This window comes from Molothrus aeneus, chromosome 7, assembly GCF_037042795.1.
Source record: "Molothrus aeneus isolate 106 chromosome 7, BPBGC_Maene_1.0, whole genome shotgun sequence".
Lineage (NCBI taxonomy): Eukaryota > Metazoa > Chordata > Aves > Passeriformes > Icteridae > Molothrus > Molothrus aeneus.
In genome coordinates, this window is record NC_089652.1 from 36,737,958 (window position 1) to 36,761,549 (window position 23,592).

Sequence of the window (23,592 nt, forward strand, 5' to 3'; positions counted from 1 at the left end):
GAATCCCAGCTGTGGCCATGCCCACCCTGTCCCCAGCCCAGAGCCCTGAGTGCCACCTCCAGAATTCCTGGGACACCTCCAGGGATGGGCACTGCAAACCTCCCTGGGCAGCCCCTGCCAAGGCCTGGGCACCCTTGCCAGGAAGAATTTTCCCCAAAATGCGAAAACGGGACTTGAAGGACTTTCAGGGCTCCTTTTCTGTTTTTGGTGTGAGGAGATTGGGGAACACAAAGTGTTCCCTGCCAGAAGGGGCTGGGGCAGGGACACCTCTGCTGCTGGGAACTGGATTGATGGATATTCCCTTCCAGGAAAAGCCTTGGGGATTCTGGTGCTCAGGATCCCAGAAATGAGGTGGGAAAACAGCTCCAAGGTCCATCCAGTCCCAGCTGTGGCCATGCCCACCCTGTCCCCAGCCCAGAGCCCTGAGTGCCACCTCCAGAATTCCTGGGACACCTCCAGGGATGGGCACTGCAAACCTCCCTGGGCAGCTGCAATCCCTGAGCCCCCTTTCCACGGGGAAATTCCTGCTGTGCCCACCCTGGGCCAGCCTGAGGCCATTCCCTCTTGTCCTGTTGTTGTAAATCTCTGCTCCAGTGGAGCTTTGAGTTGTGTGGTGTTATTAAATTAATTAAATAACACCCAGGGACTTCCCATGTGTGGCTTACGATGGAATTTCAGCATGGAAATTCTGGCCTGCTTTTGATGAAACCTCATCTGCTCCCTCCTTAATCGGGATAAAACCACTCAAACCCCCAAATTTCTGAACTGAAAACCTGAGCAAGCCCTGAACTGTTGCCAAGAGCTCTCCAAATCCTATTTCTGTGTGGCAGCCTGAGAGATTAAAGGGTGGATTGTGACATGACAAGGTGTCCATGGGACATCCCGGGTGACCTTGGTGGGGCAGGAGCTCACCAGGCCCCTTTTCCTTCCCCACCCTGGGCTGGCCAGGGATTGCATCCTTTGGGATGCTTAGGAACGTGGATCAGATCCTGCAGAGCAGGGCCAGCCCACTCCAGCAGCCCCCAGCCTGCAGAGAAGCTGAAATCACCCTCACTGAGGTTGGGAAAAGCCTCCAAAGATGGGAATAAATCCCACAAACTCCATTTTCTTCATGATGTAAAAGCCCATTCTTTATTCACACAACTCCTTTTTATACAGTTCTGCTGAGCTCATGTGTGGCTTCAATTGGTCAGGAGCTTCATTGCCAATTACTTTATTGGTAATTAACAAGTTACTCTGTTGATTGGTCACTCAAACTCCTGATGCAGGAGAAATTGTTTGTGAGAGATAGTTTTCATTTTTCTATCTAAGGTATAAAAGCAGTGTCTACAGGTGTAAGTTGTTTCTCACCCAGCAATAAGCAAAAACAGTTTCTACAGGTGTAAGTTGATTTTAACCCAGGAATAAGCAAAACCTGTTGATATACAGGTGTAAGTTGATTTTCACCCAGGAATAAGCACAACTAGTTTATATACAGATGTAAGTTGATTTTCACCTAGGAATAAACAGAAACAGTTTCTATACAGATGTAAGTTGTTTCTCACCCAGCAATAAGCAAAACTAGTTTATATACAGGTGTAAGTTGTTTTTGACCCATCAATAATCAAAACCAGTTGATATACAGGTGTAAGTTGATTTTCATCTAGGAATAAGGAAACTAGTTTATATACAGGTGTAAGTTGATTTTCATCTAGGAATAAGGAAACTAGTTTATACAGGTGTAAGTTGTTTTTCACCCATGAATAAGCAAAGATAGTTTATATACAGGTGTAGGTTGATTTTCATCTAGGAATAAGGAAAACTAGTTTATACACAGGTGTAAGTTGATTTTAACCCAGGAATAAGCAAAACTAGTTTATATACAGGTGTAAGTTATTCTCACCCAGCAATAAGCAAAAACATTTTATACAGGTGTAAGTTGTTTTTCACCCAGCAATAAATAAAACCAGTTGATATACAGGTGTAAGTTGATTTTTAACCCAGCAACAGCAAAAATCGTTTCTACAGGTGTAAGTTGTTTTTGACCCAGCAATAAGCAAAACTAGTTTATACACAGGTGTAAGTTGTTTTTGACCCAGAAATAAGCAAAACCAGTTTATATACAGGTGTAAGTTGTTTTTCACCCAGCAATAAGCAAAGATAGTTGATATACAGGTATAAGTTGATTTTAACCCAGGAATAAGCACAACTAGTTTATATACAGGTGTAAGTTGTTCTCACCCAGCAAAAAGCAAAAACAGTGTATACAGGTGTAAGTTGTTTTTCACCCAGCAATAAACAAAACCAGTTGATATACAGGTGTAAGTTGATTTTCATCTAGGAATAAGGAAACTAGTTTATATACAGGTGTAAGTTGATTTTCATCTAGGAATAAGGAAACTAGTTTATACAGGTGTAAGTTGTTTTTGACCCAGCAATAAGCACAACTAGTTTATACACAGGTGTAAGTTGTTTTTGACCCAGCAATAAGCAAAACCAGTTGATATCCAGGTGTGAGTTGATTTCCACCCAGGAATAGATTGTTCTGTTAAGGACCTGCCCACACCAGGGTTGCTTTCACCTGGGAACATGCAAAGTGCCAGCTTGCCTTAGAAGCAGTGACAGGCCAGCTCCTGCTATAACAGAGCAGGTTTGATTTTATAAAGCCTTTCTTTATGGTTTTTCTCCCTTACTGCAACATCCAAGATTCCAGCCTTTGGCCAATTTAGATTCCAGTCCCTCAGTGGAGGGGGTCTGGCCAACCAGCTCCTTTTATCCACAGCCCTGCTTGGAAATACCCTGGTGAGGTTTTTTTTTATTTTTGGAGCATTTGGAACTTTACATTTCTAAGCAGCACTTCTGAAGGGAATGTTCTGCATGAGGGTACTTAAGGGAATATTTTCCAGGACTATATTTATGCCTCTGTAGTCTTCCTTTAGTGGTCTTGAAGGAAGGAGCTGTTATTACTGTTAAATATAGATGTAATGTGGTGTTATTGCAGAAATGTCTTTATGTTCCATTTCTGGCTTTAAAAGAAAACCCCTTTTCTTATTAAAATCAGTCAGGTCTATAACATTTATTATGTTTTAACATGTTGGCATAATGTTAGTGTTGGGAATAAGGCAGGATTGACACCTGATTCCAAATAAACTCTCCTAATGATGTTGCTACAGCAGTCATCTGTGTCATCTATATTTGAATTGAGGATTGTTGCCTTTTTCTGGTGTATTTACTGTTTAAATCCCATATTCCACGTTTGCCTCACCTTAATAAAATGTCCAGTCTCAAGTGTTAAGTCTCACCTGGTCAGCTTGAATAAACTATTTTGGGGGAAATGACTCAACTCCTGTCATGAGAGAAAATCTCTGAGGGGAATTATTCCTGAGGATATTCAGATTGTTTCAAAGGTATTCAGAGATCAGTCACTGCTGCTGGTTTTTCCCTTTTTATTACCCAATTTTTTGTGGGATGATTATTTTAATTCAGTTGAAATGCAGGAGGTTTGCATTTTTATGGATATTACCAAAGCCTAGAAGCAGCTTCCTTCCCATGAAATTCATTCAGTTTTCTAAACAATTTTTAAAGGGCATTAATTTAGTCATCTGCTGATGGTTCTGAACAGAAGCATATGTGAAAATATTCAGTGAAAAGATGCATCCCTTAATTCACCCAAACTTCACATCAACTATTTAACAGCACTTGCACTCTTGTCGCTTTTAAGATGTAGCTCAATTACATCCACGTATAAATAGAAAATGCTGGCAGGATTTTGTTTGCTCTGAGCCTTGTTTTTGATGGTTCCATTGACATTTAAAACTTTGATTTGAAGCTCTGGAAATGGCTGCAGCTGTAAACATCTCCCTGAGTTACTGCACTGGGCTGGAAGGCTGGAGAGGAGGGCTCACTTGTTTCCCACATCTGTATCTTTCAGGCCGTTTGATTGGAGCCAAGGAGTCAGCAAAGAACCTCAAGAAGACAACTTGGATCATGACCAGAAGATAAAAAAAGAAAACAAAAAGAATGTGGCATATAAAGGGTGTAATACCTGGAGGTATTGGATCTGACTCATATTTATAAAAATGAGACGAGCTTTCACAAAACACAAGTTATCTTAGACAGTCATCAAGCTTGGAGCCATCATGCTGTTGAACTAGAAATTCTCCTTTTCCCCATTCTCCTTTCTGACAGGTAACAAAGGATTGGTGAATTATGATTTTCCCAAGTTGGAAGCACTAATTTTTATCTATATAGTTCATCCTTATGAATATATAAGGAGTTAAACATTGCATATTTAATGTGGATTATAATGGGAAAGTGACTCATTAACCAAAATGGCCACTTTTAAGGACTTGGTTTCAAACTGAGCTGGAGCCTCCCGATGCACTTTGTAGGACTTGGGGGAAGCTGTGCTGCAGGGCCTGCTTTGGGAGGCCAGGATGACATGTAGTAAAAGGATATCACCTTCCTGTTGATATCTCTGAAGACTCATAACCAGAAACAGGAAAATGAATGGTGGGAAGGAGTGTGACGGAGGGGACACGGATGGAGGGCCACCAGCAGTGCAAGTTCCCGTTGGTTGGCAGCGGAGGGTGGACCAAAGTGGAGTTCTCTACATCAGGTAAGGTCACCCCAGGGGCTGGGCTGGGCTTTGGGGCACTTTGGCCGGGATGTGCAGGGAGTTCCTGACTCAGCCCCTTCCTTCTGCTCAAAAACGTCCAGGAGTTGTTCCTCGAGCGCAAGATGGTCTCAGAAGCTGAAGGAGGGGAGATATAGGTGGGATTTTGGGAAGGAATTCCTGCCTGGGAGGGTGCAGAGGGGCTGGGATGAGATTCCCAGAGAAGCTGGGGCTGGCTCTGGATCCCTGGAAGTGTCCCAGGCCAAGCTGGACAGGGCTTGGAGCAGCCTGGGACAGTGGGAGGTGTCCCTGGGTTGGAACTGGATGAGCTTTAGATCCCTTCCAACCCAACCCATTCCATGATTTTGTGATTCTTTTCCAAGTAAATTTGGGCTGGGATGGGACTCCCAGAGCAGCTGTGGCTGGCCCTGGATCCCTGGAAATGTCCAAGGCCAGGCTGGACACTGGGGCTTGGAGCAGCCTGGGGTGGTAGAAGGTGTCCCTGGGCAGGAACTGGATGAGCTTTAGATCCCTCCCAACCCAAACCATTCCATGATTTTGTGATTCTTTTCCAAGTAAATTTAAGTCATGTGACCACTCAACAGCTCCAAACCCATTTTTATGCCTGTGAAGGTTCTGTGTTCACTATCACTGACATTCTCCAGCTTTTATGGATCCCTCACGTTTCTCATGTGGGAAAAAACCCAGGAACATAAACCCAAATCCAAAGTTTTAGTTACTTTATTTGTTTATTTTCTTAGCTTATTGGATTTTTTTTTTTTGCTTTGCCCTGGAATGGTCACAAAGAAATGCATGGAAATTGCTATGAAATAAATGTGTTCAGACAAAGAGAGCCTAAATTAAATGTTATTGGAAAAAAGATCAAAGTTAGCTTTATAAAATGTGGGGACGTTGGGTTTGCATCACACAAATTTGTGATTATCACTCAGTTATTTGCTTAAATTTCTTCCACTGTTCTGTGATTAAAATAACCACTCCTCCCAACATTTTGTGTTTTACCAATCCAAAAGTCTTTAATGAGCCAGAGCACACTCCAGTTTTACACTGAGCTACCATGAAGGATCAGCTGCACTGCAGGATTTCTTGTTCCTGTTCTCCATGAGCAGAATCAACCCCAGCCCGTGGCAGTGACACCCAAGGCACAGAGAAACCTCCCTGCCCTTGTATTTCTCATTACAGCTCTAATTCCCTGGGCCTCTGCCTCTCTCACAGGTCAATGGGAAAGGAAAAGTTGTGGATTAGGGGTTTTTCCCCAATAATCTCTATATCCAGACATCAGGAAAATAATGCTGTGATACTTTTGTGTACCTGGTGACCCCACTCAGCTTTTAGACTTCATTTTCCACAGCCCTAAAAAGTTTTACACAACAGCATTAATGAAGCTCTTTACTGCCCTCTCCCCAAGTTTTCCAATGTATTTTTTTCTTCTTTGAATTCCATGATTTTGTGGCATTTTCTTACAATTTTCTGAATAGTGAATTTTCTGGTAGTTTTATGTACCTGATGACCCCACTCAGCTTTTAAACTTAATTTTCCACAGCCCTAAAAGGTTTTACACCACAGCTTTGGGGAAGCTCATGTTATTCCTGCCCTCTTCCCAAGTTTTCCAATGAACTTTTTTATTCCTTGGTGAATTTTCTGGTAGTTTATGTACCTGATGATCCCACTCAGCTTTTGAACTTCATTTCCACAGCCCTAAAAAGTTTTACACAACAGCATTAATGAAGCTCTTTACTGCCCTCTTCCCAAGTTTTCCAATGCATTTTTTTATTCCTTGATGAATTTTCTGGTAGTTTTATGTACCTGATGATCCCACTCAGCTTTTGAACTTCATTTCCACAGCCCTAACAAGTTTTACACAGCAGCTTTGTGGAAGTAAATATTATTCCTGCCCTCTTCCCAAGTTTTCCAATGTATTTTTTTCTTCTTTGAATTCCATGATTTTGTGGCATTTTCTTACAATTTTCTGAATAGTGAATTTTTTGGTAGTTCATGTACCTGATGACCCCACTCAGCTTTTGAATTTCACTTTCTACAACCCTAAAAAGTTTTCTACAACAGCTTTGGGGAAGCCCACATTGTTCCTGCCCTCTTCCCAAGTTTTCCAATATATTTTTTCAATGTATTTTTCTTTGAATTCCATTATTTTATGGCAGCTTCTTACAATTTTCTGAACAGTGAATTATTTGGTAGTTTATGTACCTGCTGACTCCACTCAGTTTTGAATTTGGTTTTCCACAACCCTAAAAAGTTTTACACAGCAGCATTAATGAAGCTCTTTACTGCCCTCTTCCCAAGTTTTCCAATGTAATTTTTTATTCCTTGGTGCATTTTCTGGTCACTTTCTCAGAGTTTCTGATGAGTAAAAGTACTTTGCACTCGTGTGTGGTGCAAGGGCCAGAGCAGGAGGTGTTGGTTGGAAAGGTGGAAGTGCAATAATCCAATCTCCTGCCTGCCATGGAGCATCCCCAGGGCTCTGAGGGCAGCTGAATCCTCCAGGATTGAGTTTCCACAAGCTCCTCTCTGCCCTGCCAGCGTGCACAGCCTTCCTGGAGGCAAGGAAAGGTCAAACAATATTGACTCCACAGCTATCCCAGGGAAAAATTAGTGGATATATTAAGATCTGACATGATTCAAGTGGAATAGATGATCCCAGCTGAATAAAGACTCTCTGTTTGTGCCTCCTTGGAAAGCACAGATGCTTTCCTGTCAGCTGTCAGCAGTTGCTTTGGATTAAATCAAGATTAAATCCATTCATTAACTGGTTTTCATTACCTGGTAGAAGCACTGAGCTGACTCTCAGGACTTTTCTTGGCACAACAGAGCTGCTAAGTGGGGCCTAAATCATCCCTGCAAGTGTCCAGGGCCAGGTTGGATGGGGCTTGGAGCAGCCTGGGATGGTGGGAGGTGATTCCAGGGCTGGAACCAGCTGAGCTTCAGCTCCTTCCCAACCCAGAGCAGCCTGGAATTCCATGATTTTGTGGCAGTTTCTTACAAAGCCAGCTGTGGGTTATCCTTTGTGTTACACAAGTGTTAATAACTTTGTGCACACTCAAGAGACTTTGCAGTTACAGCTGTGCCCAGGATCAAGGCAGAAGCGGGGGAAAAAATGGCCCTTTTTTAAATTTAGTTGGGTTTTGGGGTGAAATAGCCCTGCCTGTGTGTGCAGTAGGAGTGCTGGATCCCACAGAGTCAGTGGATTGACCTTCCTTCCCACTCCCTGATGGCCAGCACACTCCTTTTCACTCCAGCATCTCCTGGAGCCTGCACTGGCTGGCTGTGCCCAGGCCAACAGCACACCAAGGTTATTTCAAATCACTTTTTTTCTAAAAATACCCCAGGAAAAGTAGCCTTTTTTAGCCAATGCAAATAAAACAGCATCCCCGCTGCAGAGCATATTCCCAGGAATGCCTTTTAACAGGAGGTTTTAAGGATTACAGGAAGTGACTGGAGAGATTTTGGGTGTAGATGGGATGGTCCAGAGCCAATGTCAGTGTGGGATTCTCCCTAGGGAAGCTGTTACAGCCTCCAGTGTGGAGTTTGGGCTCAGCATGATCAGGACAGGTGGGAGCATCCAAAGGGATCAGCCAGGATCCTGCTGTAGTGAAAAGAAATAAAAGCAAAGAGCGGTTTCCCTCCTGCTCCCCAAGGATTTCAGACAGGGAAGGTTGGACTCCTGACCTGTCACCAGACCTGGACCTTTATTTTTAGATTGCTCTTTCATCTTCCTCACCCTCCAAACTGTCACTGCTACACAGATTCAACCTGAGCACTTCTCCCAAAAATAACTATTTCAGGGCATGCCTGGCAAAGAAATGACTTATTAAAACTGTCAGCAGGACTTGAAATGTCACTTGCAGATGTTGCTTTAGATGTGACTCGTGCAGGATGAGGTGTTTATGGGTTGGATTCTAAGCACCAAAGTTCATCACAGCTTGGAATTTTGAGTCAGGAGTGTTTTTGTGATCCAAACTATTCCACTTGAGCTGTTTTTGTTTGAATTAGGGCTATTTACAGCTGCCATTAATAACCAGTGTTTTATTCAGGATAAACAGTTCAGCTGGCCCAGCAATAAAGAGCAATCTGCAAGTTAGAGGCTGGGGACACGAGAAGGTTTTTTTTCGTATTATGAATTAGTGATTTTGCCATAACAGAGTTCCCAGTGCCCTATTTTGGGAAGTGGAGATAATGATTTTCTGGTGGGAGTTGGAGAAATCCAAGTGCAGTTTGTCAGGAGCTGTCTGGCCTGGCTCCTTGGTGTAATATTTCTTAATTTCAGTGAGAAGGTCAAAATTTTAGCTGAATGAAACCAAACATTGTGCATCAAAGAGACCCAGCTGCAACAGTTTTGTTTCCTTTAAAATATGTTTGGGGTTTTTTGGTTTGGTTTTTTTTGGTTGTTGTAAGTATTATCTCAATTCTTGAATAAAAGCAAGAAGTACTATGAGAAAAAAAATACGAAGTGTGATTTTACCCACTGTCCTTGAGAGCAGATACAAGCCCTGACCTATACACGAGTCTATATTCATAATTTCTGTTCCTTTGCAGTCCCAGTGGGTCTTTATTATCCTGCTTGGAGCAGGTGAAGACTTACTTGCTGACTGATGGAACGTGCAAGTGTGGCCTAGAATGTCCTCTCGTTCTTCCCAAGGTAAAGCACAGCATCGTTTTGGGTCTAGGTGCAATCGTATTTATCAGCTGCCCATGCTGGTGACTCAAACTCTGTTCAGATGAGCTCTAAAATAAATGGTGTCCACCCAAAGTTAGACCTTAAAATATAAAATTCAGCTCCCCTCTGCCTTAGCCCCTCTTGCAGAGGATCTGACTCAGTTATTATAAATATTTTCATTTTTTATTTGTTGTTTCCAAACATCCTGTCAAGGAATCCCTCGGGCAGTATAGGAGCAGAGGAGAATTCCTCTATACTCCTTATAAAATTCCTAATTTATGTGAATTTGGTGACTTTGCTGCCTGTAGTCATTCTTTTAAACACTGGAATTTTCACTGCCAGGTCTTTAATTTTGATCCTGGAGCTGCTGTGAAGCAGAGAACTGCTGAAGATGTTAAAGCGGACGAAGATGTCACCAAACTATGCATTCACAAAAGGAAAATTATTGCTGTGGCTACACTTCACAAAAGCATGGAAGCACCACATCCTTCACTGGTTCTAACTAGTCCTGGTGGTGGAACAAGTGAGTAAAAATGAAATCATGTCATAATCTGATTTTTATACACATAATTACTGTGCAAAACCACCCCCAAAGTCTGACCACAAGTGCAGAAATAAGCAGATTGGAGGAATAAATAAAGGGAGTAGGCAGAGATGGAGGTAGATAGAAAATGAGTCTAAAAGCAGGTCAGCCCAGACTAAGAGCATGATTTTCTTGGAAAAGATATCAGATTGTTCTAGACAAAGAAAATACATTAGCTCTCATCTTTTGGAACTGTAGTAATATGTCTGATATTCTGTCACATGGGAAATTAGAGGAGCAGAATAAAGTGATTATGAAGGGATTAGGATGTGGCTAAGGACTTGGCTAAATGGGAAATTGTATTGTAAAGGAGAATAGACAGCAAGAGGAGATCTCCACTGTCATTTCTCAAGGATTATTTTTGGCCACCAACCTGGATTAGCATTTTAATTATCCCCATCAATAAAAAAGTGAGGAAATTTGTTGGTGGCTGAAGTTGACAGGTACTCTCCAAACAAAGGTTGTAAAACCAGGCGGGTTCCCTGAGACCTGGGGTGAAAGCAAAGTTAGCGCCGAAACAGCTCCAAACCCAGAAATTCACCCAAAATTAGGGACTTTGTAAGGATCACAGGAACAGCTTCTGAAGAGAATTACAGACCCCAGTGTGCAGGACAAAGGAGAGAAGGGCCTGAGTTTATATTTTTGTACTCTGGGGTTGCAGCTCCTGGGAAAAGGCCTGAGCTCTCTGCACCCCTCGTTGCTGTGAGAGCACCTGGCCAACTGATCTTCCTGAAAAAATGCAAGGCAACCAAGAAATAATAAATTTTAGAGAAGTGCCAATGCTAAGAGACCCATGCTGTTCATAGTACTGATGTGCCCCTGCCTTTTCACATTGAAATTTAGGATTTAAAACTTTTCTTGAATTTTTTTTTTTTCAGGGTAATTTTGGTTTTAAGTAACAGTGGAATTTCCCAAGTTTCTGTGCATTTCCCTGCTTAATTTTTTCAATGAGTAGCAGTTAAATTACATTCCTGTTTTCAAAAAATCAGGAAAATTAAGGAGGTAATTTATACATTTCTGTGCTCTTACTTTCTCTGTCAGTCAGAACTTTGTGCATAAGCAAAGAAGAAAATTCCCCAATAAATCCCTCTGAAAGCAAAACTTTTGCACATTTATATGTGACCATTTGCTTCTTTCCAGCACTCAAGGTGAGGCCTCTCATAATTATTTTATTTTGCAGTTCAGCCTTTAATTTTTTCCCCTAAATGAGACTTTGGTTGTATTTTGGGACAGGGGAAATGTTTGTTTCTCTCTCGTTGGAGCAAATAGGATGAAGGCAGGATTGTCAGTGCTGTCTGACCAGGCTGAAGGAAAGATGAGTAGAGGAATTTCAAGGCACCTCTTGGTTCATTTAAACACAGAATTTTTAGCTCCCAATTCCAGTTGAATTTTGCACATCCAGAGGCTGCATGCCAAGCGCTGCAAGCTGAATTGCAAATTCCCAGAGCTGTAAAACTGGCAGAAAGTGCCCCAGACTTGGAGCTGCTTGTGCTTCTAGTCTGGAAGTAAAACATTGGGGAAAAAAATCTTCTTAAATGAAGATGGAAGGTGGTCTTGTGTTTGTTGGAATGTGTAGCCTCAAAAGCAGGATTTACAGGGAATTTTTCCATCATGTGCAAACATCCCCAGGGCTTTTATCCTGAAAACAAACAGAAAGCATTCAGGATGCCTCATCAGGGACAGCATTTGGGACAGAGCCTTTTTTGTGGGAATTGAGTCTCAATCCTGGATGGGCTTTGTTCCTCCTGTCCTCAATAGATGGTGCCAGAGGCTCCTTTTCCCTGCCACAGCCATCCCTCTCCTCCTGCCAGAGGGGGGATGCTGGAGATGCAGGAGGCTGCAGGGGGTGCTTGGAAAAGGCAAAAGGAAAGGAACAAGGTTCCAAATGGTCCATGTTTCTATGGGATATGGAATTACAGCTGTGTAGTTGGGGACAGGCACCGTTCCAGCTTGGTGATTGAGGGTTTATTTCTGCTGAAGCAAAAGTTTAGCCAAAATCTCCCTGAGCTTTTGGGAATGTTTTCACCCTCAGCAGCTTTGCCCTGAAACGTGGGACACTGGATTTGCAACCAGTGGTAACTGTTGTGTGTTTCCCATGCCAGGTGCAACGCCAGTAGTTCCCACCCGAGCAGCAACTCCAAGGTCGATGAGGAATAAATCACATGAAGGAATTACAAATTCTGTGATGCCGGAATGTAAGACTCCTTTCAAGTTGATGATGGGGGCATCTAATGCCATGGGTAGGCTTTATGTGCAAGAAATGGCTGGAAGCCAGCAAGCAGAGCTCCATCCTGCCTATCCCAGGCAGAGATTGGGGAGCAATGAACTGGGGCAGAAGTCTCCGTACCGCGGCAGTCACGGGGGGATGCCCAGCCCGGCGTCCTCGGGGTCGCAGATCTACGGGGACGGCTCCATCTCGCCCAGGACCGACCCTCTCGGGAGCCCCGACGTCTTCACGAGGAACAATCCCAGTTTTCATGGAGCGCCCAACTCCAGTCCTATCCACATGACCAGGACGCCTCTGTCCCCGCCGTCAGTCATGCTCCACGGCTCTCCCATACAGTCATCCTGTGCAATGGCTGGAAGGACTAATATACCTCTTTCCCCCACTCTGACCACCAAGAGCCCAGTCATGAAAAAACCCCTGTGTAACTTTTCGGCTGGTATGGAAATACCACGAGCAATGTTCCACCATAAACCCCCCCAAGGCCCACCCCTGCCTCCTCCACCGCCTTCTTGTGCTCTTCAGAAAAAGCCATTAACATCCGAGAAGGATCCGCTTGGCATACTGGACCCCATTCCCAGCAAACCGCCGAACCAGAACCCCGTGATCATGAACCCCACCACCTTCCACTCGAGTGTCCACTCTCAGGTACCCGTGATGAATGTAAGCATGCCCCCCGCCGTGGTGCCCCTGCCCAGCAACCTGCCCCTGCCCACCGTCAAACCCGCCCACATCAACCATGGCGCTCACGTCCAAAGGGTTCAGCACTCGGCTTCGACGTCCCTGTCGCCCTCGCCGGTGACGTCCCCCGTTCACGCCATGGCGCCCGGCATCGCAAGGATCGAGGCTTCTCCCCAAAGATCGCGCTCTTCTTCCACCTCGTCCGATCACGGAAACTTCCTGCTGCCTCCCGTGGGGTCGTCCTGTAGCGGTATCAAAGTCCCTCCCAGGTCCCCGAGGTCAACCATAGGGTCGCCGAGGCCATCCATGCCATCCAGCCCTTCCACCAAGCACGACGGACTCAGTCAGTACAAGGACATCCCCAACCCGTTAATTGCTGGAATGAGTAACGTGTTAAATCCTCCCAACAATGCAGTTTTTCCCGCTGCATCGGCCGGAAGCGGTTCCTTGAAGAGTCAGCCTGGTTTGCTGGGAATGCCTTTAAATCAGATCTTGAACCAGCACAACGCTGCCTCTTTTCCAGCAAGCAGTTTACTCTCAGCAGCAGCCAAAGCACAGCTAGCAAATCAAAATAAACTTGCTGGTAACAACAATAACAGCAGTAGCAATTCTGGACCTGTTGCCAGCGGCGGCAGCACCGAAGGACACAGCACTTTAAATCCCATGTTCCCTCCTGCTGCCAACGTGCTCCTCCCCACCACGGAAGGGCAGAGCGGCCGGGCAGCACTGAGAGATAAATTGATGTCTCAGCAAAAGGATCCTCTGAGGAAAAGGAAGCAGCCCACCACCACAGTGCTGAGCTTGCTGAGACAGTCTCAGCTGGACAGCTCTGGCCTTCCCAAAGCTGGGTCCGATTTGATAAGAAAGCCAAGTCAAAGCTCCTTCCCCATCAGCTCCATGTCACAGCTCCTGCAGTCCATGAGTTGTCAGAGCTCCCACGGGAGCAGCAATAGTTCCTCGGGCTGCGGGGGCTCCAGCAGCGCCCTGCCCTGCCCCGGCGCCCAGCTGCACCTGGCGGAGCCCGCGCTGCCCCCGGGGCTGCCCTGCCCCAACCCCAATCCTAACCCCAGCTTCGGGCCTGGCGCTGGTGCTCCCCCCTCCAACCACCTGGCGGGGCTCCTCAACCAGATGCAGGCCGGCGGGAGCTGCGGGATGCTCCCCCAGGCGGGAATGGCCTTAGGGAACTCCTTACATCCCAGCCCAGCCCAGGCCAGGCTCCAGGCACCCTCCACGCCAGGGATCCCCAACAGCATCGGGAGCAGCTGCAATCAGAGCAGTCCTGAAGCAGGTACGTGGCTGTGCCCGGGGATTGTCACAGATTTCCGTCCTTGGGAATCGCTGATGGCTGGTTTTGAATGTTGGTCTGGGTTTGAACAGGCAGGTGTCTGCTAAGGAAGGCAGAGCCTCCCCTGAAATGGAAAATGTAATCCTCCTCTCTCTGAATTATTGTAATTTCTGAGATTAAGGAGCTCCCAGGCAAGGATATGGGAATAGGAATAACTGTTCTTTAATAGGAAAATTAAAAATACAAATGCAATTGTACAAACAAAAAAAAAACCAACAAACCCCTGCCAGAGTCAGAGCAGTCCCTGCCCCCCTGTGTGTCAGGGGTGGCACAGCCCCATCCCATGGGGGCTCAGCCCTCCTGCAGTGCCAGCTGTGGCTCTGCTGGAGCAGGGATCCTGCACAAGGGGGGAGTTTTCCTCTGCAGCTCCAGGGCTGCTGGAGATGGGCCTGGGCTCCCTCTGGCAATGCAGGGCAGCAGAAGCTGCTCCTCTGGCAATGCAGGGCAGCAGGAAGCTGCTCCTCTGGGAATGCAGGAGAGCACAAAGCTGCTCCTCTGGGAATGCAGGGCAGCACAAAGCTGCTCCTCTGGGAATGCAGGGCAGCAGGAAGCTGCTCCTCTGGGAATGCAGGGCAGCACAAAGCTGCTCCTCTGGCAATGCAGGGCAGCAGAAGCTGCTCCTCTGGGAATGCAGTGGGCAGAGGCTGCTGTGCTGTCCCAAACCTCAGATTGGATCCAGGTAGGAATGCTTGGCTCCTCCCCTGGGCGGAGCATCTCCCCATGGGATGATGGAATTTTATCAGCCATGCAGGGACACTCACTGGCCATGAACAGATGATAATTAATAATTAGTGGCCCATGAACAGAAGATAATTAATAATTAATGGCCCATGAACAGCAGAGATCTCCTGGAGGGAGGATCTTCCTTTTTCTGGACAAAACCATCTTGGCCTGCTTCCTGTGTCAGCTCTTCCTTCTGCTAACTTCCACACACTCTCCATGAATACAATCCATTCACTTCTGGACATTCCCACACCTCTTTTGTCACTTCTCCAAATAAATTGGAGGGTTTTTGCAGCCTGCCCTGCTCCAAGCCCAGAAGGTTGTGGCTCACCTGGCAGTGCACGTCCAGGTGATCCATGAGCTCTTTCCTGCTGGAATTAAAGAGGTGGTGTCAGAGACTGGAGCAGATCCTGGGAGCACCAAAATGTACAAAATCAACCTTTTCAGGGCCAGCAGGAGGGAATGCCAAGCCTGTGTTTGCTTTTATTGAGGTAATTTTACTAAGGTGGTAATTAAATGCTTGAGTGAACAGTTGGAGGAGTGTAGGGAGAGATTTCCTGGTTTGTTCATCAGGGAAGATTTGGAGAGGAAATGGGTTTGCTGCTGTTATCATCTCTGGGGGCTTAGAGGGAAGAAGGAATCAGCTCAAAAATGTGAATTTTATCTAATGTTACTGGTTGAACAAAGTATTAGAACATGGTAGTGGTGTAAATTTCTGAAGGGCAATGAAAACCCAGGTCTCACCAAAGTGTTCAAGTAGCCTCTCATTAACCTAAGCAACAACCTGCTCTGCATTCCTTAGCTTCCTCCTTTAAAATGGAATGGAATTCCAGAAAAGCTGAATTATAGTCAAATAATGTTCCAGTATTGCTCTGGTTGTGGTTCCTGATGACTTTTAAGGGTTTCTCCCCATCCCTGTGATGAAAAAGTTTCATTTTTTCTTGCCTGGAGTGGTCACAACAAGCAGCTCTCAGTCCTTGTGTGGCTCTTCTGCCTTGTCCTGCTGGCACAGGGGCATTTCCTGCTGCAGCTTCTGAGACTTTGCACAGAACAAAGGGCTGGGATGGCCCTGGGAATTCCCTTCCCTGTCCCACTGAGCACAGAACACAACCCTGGGGCAGGAGCCCCTTGGCTGCCACCTTGGCTGGGCTTTGCACCACTCCCAAAGGCTCCCGTGGTGTTCCTGTGTCCATCACAGCCTGCGCTTGTGACCCCACTCAGATCCAGGCTGAACTTCCCCCCAAAAATACAAATACAACAGAACAAATGGGTCAAAGCCTGAAGGAAGGCTCCAGCATCATCCCTGTAGCACCAGGAACTGGGCCATGACCCACCCTGGGCACTCCTCCTGCCGTTCCCCCTCTCTGGGAATGTCTCACAGGGGATGGAGCCACAGAATTCCAAAGCCTCAATGACACTTTTTTCCCTTATCTGGAGATAAAAGATAATTCTGTGTGGGCAGAGGCTGGAAAACCGGGAGCTGTTCCATTCTCTGCTGCTGAAGTTGCTCCTTTAGTTTGGTGCTTGCAGGATACACAGCCTGCATTCAATTATTTATTGAACATCTGTGGGGAAAACAGTAAAGGTAAAAAGGCTGAGATACATTCCTTACACTTTATTACAACATTAGTCTCATTACATGCTTAAAACAATTAAAAAATAACAGCAGCTCATGTCTTACCAACAACAACCCAAGATTTCTTTGTTACAAAACATTTTTAAAACTTTCTAGCCAATAGCATATTACTAAAACTTACAGATAGTTATTCTAGCCAATTTTATTATAATATATATTATATATTATATAACTATTATATAATATTATTCTAGCCAATCACTATGAGCACACATAACTTATTTCAAACAATACTAACATATTTTCTATTAACAGTGCACAGTGCTCCATTATTAAACTTAAAACCTTCTACTATCTTACTAAACATATTTTTTACAGTTTTAAAATCTATCTTAACCAAACCTAAAACTATTATTTCATCTCCTTACTTACTGTACTATTGTAACTTTTCTACTTTGAAGCTTTACAACTACCACTAACTAGAAATTCTTTGCTCTTTCTATTTTTAAAACCTACTTTCACAACTTTCTGAAAATCTTTCTGCCTTTACTATTTCCCCCCCAAATATTTATGATAAAGCCTGGAGAATGTTGTCTTCTCTAAGGAGGTTGTGTTATTTTTGTGTTATTCCCTAAAACTCTGCAGAAACCTTCACTGAGCCTCTTACTGAGCCCTCCCAGCAGCACAGAGCTCAGGGCTGAGCTTTAATCCAGAGAGGGGAATTCTCTTGGATTTCCAGGAGAATGGGAATGTTCTTTCCATGAGACTCACGTGAAATGTTGAGTGGTTTGTGGTATAATTATAATTTTTTTTTTTGTTAAATAAAAGTGAGTTGCCAGTCTGCATCCAGCTCTGTAACAAAACTGGAAGAGGAATATTGGGATTTCTGCTCTGTCAGTTTTGGGGCTGGAGCTTCCCAACTTCCCCGCACACTGAATTTCCCAGAGCAGTTCAGCAGAAGAAGATGTCCAAAGGAACCTCCCATGTTCATATTTCAGTTTGTGGCTTGTTTTTTTTCCCCTTTGTTTTGAGGTATTTTAATTGCTAAATCTCTTTTCTGTGTCTGTGCCAGCAATTCAGAACAGCTCCTCCTCAGAAATAGCTCCTGAGAGAAAAAACCCTGTGAATCCCCACAATTAGCTGCTTATTGCCCAAGCTTTTAATTATATTTCAACCACATGGACCAAGTTCTGGTATTCCAGCTCTTGTTTTCTTCTGCCACAGATAATATCTTTAATTCCCAGGTAATTTTCAGGGTGTGTGTGGTGGATTTTGTTATTTTTTGTAGGATGGAGCTGCATCACTGGGTGATGGATTTGATTGTAGGATTTTATTTATTTCCCTTTTTCTTGTGGTTCATGGGGTAGGAAATCTGTGTTTGAATGTTGAACATTCAACATCCAAATCCTGCTAAGAAAGCAACCATAAATACCCATAAATATCCATATCCATAAATATCCATGTCCATAAATAATGGGATGGATGGAAATGAGTGAAAAGATTTGGGAATAGAAGCTCTGGGCTGCTGAGAAGGGAAATTAAGGGAACCTCAATAACCACAGCAATTAAAGATATCAGTGGTGTCAAATATTACCATTATGATATAGGAGAAACTCTGGGTCTAGAAGTTCAGAAGTTAACAAAAAACTGGCAGATTTGGCAAAAAAAAGGCTGAATTTCCTTCCCTGAAATGGGAATTTTTCCTGGTGAAATGCACAGAATAGAAATAGTAAAATATAATTAAACAGGGAGGAGCACAACACCAATTACTGCGGGTGGGGAGAGGAATTTGTTTTAACACAGCCAAGAAAATTGGGAATGGATGACGGTGCTGGAAAACAAAACCCCCCAAAGAAGGGATTGGGAGGCTCTGATTTAATCACCTCAGTGCAAACTGTTGGAAACACAAATCAAACCAAACAAGTCTGGATTTGCTCCCCAGAATTGCTTTCTATAACCTAGAATTGCAAAATCAGAAGAACTTTTGGACTTCAGGGTCAGAAAGGTATCTGACAACTTTTTGGGACTTATTGTGTCTGAGAAAAAATTTCTTATTAAACTGGAATGACCCCTAGACAGGATGGCAAGAACCTTCTCTTCTAATGATAAAGCAAATTTAAATTTCCCATTATTTGGGGTTTATAGAAACATCCAGAGGCTCTTTGCTCTCCTGGGGAAAGATTATAAGGATACTTAAATGTATTGCTTAAATTAAAAAATTAACTTAAATTTAAACTAAAGTTGCTTCTTTTTCCCACTCTTATTTCTAAATAATAACTTATTTACCCTTGTTATTATTTTGGGGAGAGGAAAGTGATTTTTTTTTTCTCTTCAGGTAAGAACTGTGAAGAATAAGGAAAATGTTCAGTGCTTGTTTGGGGTTTTCTGGTGTTATTTTAGCTCTTAAAATTTGAATTTGCCAACAATTGACAGTCTTTCAGTTACCTTGTTGGTGTTTTAACTGCCATGCAATTTTCTAGGATTTTATATTGATAAAAGTCAGGGAGTATGTAAAAAATAATAACAAATTAATGTAGAAAGATGAGTCTTATTAAAGATATTATTACAGAGAAAACCTGAATTCATTCCCTGGGATTTCCCACACATATTTAGCTGAAAATGGAACCAGTGGGCAGCTCCAGCTTTTGCTGGAGGGAGGAGTGGGGATTATTGGAGGAAATAATGCTTTTTATTGAATTTTTAACTCCCCAAATGCACAGTGGAGAGCTTTCCTTCATTTGCAGTGCATCTGCCACAGCTGTGAGTGGGAAAATCCTGAGTTCCTGCTCCTGCACTCATGTGCTGTTTTCTTGACTCTTTTCTACTCAAACACTGCTCTGCTGGCAGCTGAGCACATCCCAACGCTTTCCTCCAAGTAATTTCCAACCCAGCACTGATGGGAAAATGCAGAAATCACAGGAGATGGGCAGGGAGAAGAGCCAAGACTGAAATTGGGACAGGTATTAAATTCTAAAAATTAAATTAAAAAAAAAAACCTAATTGTATTAATTTTTTAAAAAGCCTAATTTTATTAAATTTTTTAAAAGCCTAATTTTATTAAATTTGAAAAAGCCTAATTTTATGGACTTCTGTTGTCCTGGGCTTTTTTGCCCTTCCCCCAAAAAAATAGTTCTGGGCTTTTTGCCCTCCCCCCAAAATTTTAGGGAAATTTTTCAGATTTCAAGGATTTCAGCTTTGTTATACCTGAAAACCCCCTGTGATCATGGAGTGTGGTGCACAGGAATTATGGGCAGGCAGGTGAATATCTCCCAGCAGAGCACACTCCAGAGCCATGGAGTGCTGTGCAGGAGGGCAGTTGAGGATTTTTACTGGTTCTGATGGGGATATTTGATTTATTGGGCCGTTTTTGGTGATTTCTGGGCTGTCTCAGGGCACTGCAGCATCTCCAGAAGGAGAATGAGTGACAGCAGTTTGTGCTTAACTGCTGAATTATGGTTTCTTTGGAACTGTAGGCAGTGTAATAAAGGAGATATCAGATAAGGATCTTCAATGTTTTCCATTCCAGGAGGAAGAGGGGGAATAGAACTGTCAAAATGTGTCACTGCTGGTTCCAGGTGTGCAGGTGAGGGGTGGGGAGGGACAGCAAGAACTCCTGCTCTGGGATCTTGCAGGACTCAGGCTGTGCTTTCCAAGGGGGAGCTCTGGAAATCCCTAATTGAACAATCTCCCCACTAATGCAGCCTCTGAGGTTTTATCTCTAATTTGTGATTGATTCCAATTTCACCCCGCTGTGGCAGCAGCTCTGGAACACCTCGGGCGTGGCTGGGGGAACCCCATGAGGTGTCACAACCCCTCTGAGATGGTGGTAATTCAAATATCCGAGTGTTTTCTGTGCTCTCACACCCTCCTGACCTCAGGTCAGCTCTCTCCACTCCCTCTGGGGTTTCTGAGAGCATCCTGCAGATTTCTGCTGCCCGAGCTGGGGAGCTGCACCAGGAGGGGAGTGAGGAGTTCCTGAATGACCAAGCAGTGGAAAGCGACATTCCAACAAGGCTTTCCAAAACCTGAAAGGTTCAAAATTACAAAAGCAGCCAAGAAAATGTCCAATCTAAGCAAAGCTGGCTGTGGTTTCAATGGATGTGCAGAGGGAGATTATTTACAAGGGCTTGGAGGGATGGGACGCAGGGAATGGCTTCCCATGGGATGGGAATTTTGGGAATTCCTGCCTGGGAGGATGGGGAGGGGCTGGGATGGAATTCCCAGAGAAGCTGGGGCTGCTCCTGGATCCCTGAAGTGTCCCAGGCCAGGCTGGATGGGGCTTGGAGCAGCCTGGGACAGTGGGAGGTGTCCCTGCCCATGGCAGGGGTGGCACTGGATGGGATTTAAGGTCCCTCCCAACCCAAACATTCTGGGATTCTCTGAAAAGCAAGGAAGTGGAATTGATACTGCGAAAAACGCCAATCACTTGTTTTAAAATTTAAGTTTAATAGTAATAAAATGATTATAAAAATAGTAATACAGTTAGAGTAATAATAATTTGGACAATTTGAATTAGGACAGTATGAGACAATAGAAACAAAGAGTTATGGACGTCCGGGTACCTTTTTCTGGGCAGCATAAATCCGAAAAAGGACACACACTAACAAAGGATTAACCCTTATAAACAATAGCCTGTTGCATATTCATACATCTCATACATGATGCATAAATTCCATTCAAACTCAGGATTCTGTCTGGGCAGTGTCAACTTCTTCCTCTGAATCCCAACAGCGCCTTCAAGGCAGGAAGAAGTTCATTTCTCCTGATAATGGAGCAATAAATTCTCTTAATCTGAAAGATTCAGGTGTCCTGTGGCTGCTATTTCACTGCAAGTCCTTCCTTTAAAAAAAGTATCCTACATAGCATCGTTTCTATTTTAACATTTTGTTATACCCTAAAACTATGTTTAACACACTACCTAAGAGAATTAATACAGCATTACTTTCTAACACAACCCATATAATATTCATTTTAATATTTGTGAAAAGCCAATCATAAAATATGCATTTTTCACAATACCATTTATTTGTGTTCAATTCTAAAAATGTTTCAGGTGGTAATGGCTGATGAGTGAGTTCTGCCCTTCCACTTCTCTCAGTGCTTCTCACACCTGCTTTAGTGGGTAGTTTTTTCTCACAAATTCCAGCACTGTGTTTTTGAGATTATTTAAATACTGGGATTTGTAATGGAGAGCTTCTCACAGGGAAAAGATCTGTAAAATAGCACTTGAAATATTCTTCTCTAATTGATACACTCTAAATGCAGTCCTTTTGGAAAATACATCTATGGTTAGGAAGAACAATTCTGAGGTACTAATGATGAATATCTTCCACTCTGATTTCTTTATTTTAAGTGACTCTTCTCAAACACAAATTGATTCCATAATACCCATTTATTTTATTGTCCTTGCTTAAAAACACCTGTCAAGCAGTGCTTTAAGAAAAGGAACACAGCTAAAATGCAGACAGGAAAATGAACCTGCTCTGAACAGAAAGTGGAATTAAAAATGCTCATAAATAAAATCAGGAATAAATTTTAAAATTTATTTGCTATTTATTTGCTCCCAAAACATTTCTCTGACCCTGTGAGTAAACAGTAGCTCTGCTTTTGCTGCATTCTGGATATTTCTTCTTTCCACTGTGTTGCCAAGTTCATTTTTCCCAACAAGTGGCAGAAGAACCTTTGGCAGAATCTGTGGCTGCAGGAGCCGGGTTTGCCCTGGGCTTTCATGGCTTTTAGTCTGGCTCCTTCATTTTCCACTCTGAGTATTAAGGACTGTTGTTTGCTGAGCTCACACATGCTTGGGCTCCCTGGATCCCAAATGTCCCGTGTTTGTGGAACTGGGAACTCCAGTTGGGATTTCCTTCTGGTGTTCAACTCCTGTTGGTATTTCTCATCCAAAACCTCCCAAGTGTCATCTTAGAGCCTGAGGGTGGGCACAGAAAACCTTTGGGTGGTGGATGTTTGAGGTTTTGGAGTTTTAGGGGTTTTAGGGTTTTGGAGCTTTGGGAGTTGAGTGGTTTTGGAGTTTTAGGAGTTTTGGGATTTGGGGGTTTTGGAGTTTTGGGATTTTGGAGTTTTAAGGGTTTTGAAGTCTTGGAGTTTTGGGGGTTTGGAGCTTAGGGGGTTTTGGAGTTTTGGGGGTTTGGAGCTTAGGGGGTTTTGGAGTTTTGGGGGTGTTGTCACCATTCTGTCCTTTGGTCTGGGGCTAGCCATTTGGAAGCTCTCACAGCTCTGTATTCCAGTGAAAATGAGTTTGCATGGATGTCCTCACAATTGAATGTTGACTTGTTGGGATGGTATTTTGATCTCTGGTGCCACAGAGAAATTTGTCCCCAGCTGCAGCTGTAAATTCTGTAAATACACCCAGTCCAGGACTTCTCCAGCCCAATTCCTGCTGTGCCAGGCTGGACAGTAGCTGGGAAGGATATTTATTGGTGTTTTATTTTCCTGCTCAAGTCTGGCTGCTCATCCCCTCTCTGACTCCCAACTTCTCCAGTCTGGATTGAAATAAGAACACATTTTCTGCCTCCTACTCAGTATCCATCAAGACTTTTTTTTTTTTTTTTTTACTCAGTAGCAATAACTTAATTAATCTGGAGAAAGGTGTTGAATGCACTTTGGACCTCTCAGAAGATGGGGGTCAGGAAACAGAGCCATTTCTCCCCAAAACCTGGCAGCAGTTTTCCAACTTTGAGATTTGCTGCACAGCAAATCCTCTTGCATGGGGTCATTTACCTGAGCAGAATGGGAAACAGGAGCAGGAATAAATTACAAACACAGATGAGGAAAATACCCAAGCCAGAGTTGGTATTCAGGAAGGCTCTCTAGAATAATTTCCTCATGCCTGAATTAAAAATCTCTCTGTGTGCTCCCTAACACATACAGGGGGAGTGGTACAGCTGATTCTTCCAGTGGGAATTGCTTAAATCTGCAGGTTGGTCTTTGGGAGTTCTCATGAGTTTTAAATCTTTGGGGCATTAGTTCTAAATACTGATTTTAGTTCTAAAAATACATGAATAAAATTTGCTTCTTGTGAAGATGAAGGTATTTGACCCACTCACCCAGAGTGGGATTTGCTCTGCTCTACAATTGCACTTTGCTCTCACCTCACCTCACCTTTTGTTACTTTATTTTTTAATTTCTGCTCTGAAACATGATAATGGTACTGGGAGA

At 43.9% G+C, this 23,592-nt stretch overlaps 1 protein-coding gene and 1 long non-coding RNA gene across 2 annotated transcripts in view; both read left to right on the forward strand.

The window, feature by feature from the left end:
- The window catches only part of LOC136559093 (uncharacterized), an 87,808-nt gene extending 83,753 nt beyond the window's left edge, over nt 1–4,055 (forward strand). The window contains exon 6 of the long non-coding RNA XR_010783967.1: nt 3,911–4,055. This is a non-coding gene — a long non-coding RNA (uncharacterized lncRNA). The remainder of the gene's footprint in view (nt 1–3,910) is intronic.
- A 147-nt stretch (nt 4,056–4,202) lies between these two features.
- Nucleotides 4,203–23,592, forward strand: part of MBD5 (methyl-CpG binding domain protein 5) — a 40,681-nt gene continuing 21,291 nt past the window's right edge. The window contains exons 1-4 of the mRNA XM_066553553.1: nt 4,203–4,597; nt 9,164–9,266; nt 9,627–9,807; nt 11,970–14,060. Coding sequence (XP_066409650.1) covers nt 4,485–4,597; nt 9,164–9,266; nt 9,627–9,807; nt 11,970–14,060 — 2,488 coding nt within the window. The 5' untranslated portion in view covers nt 4,203–4,484. The remainder of the gene's footprint in view (nt 4,598–9,163; nt 9,267–9,626; nt 9,808–11,969; nt 14,061–23,592) is intronic.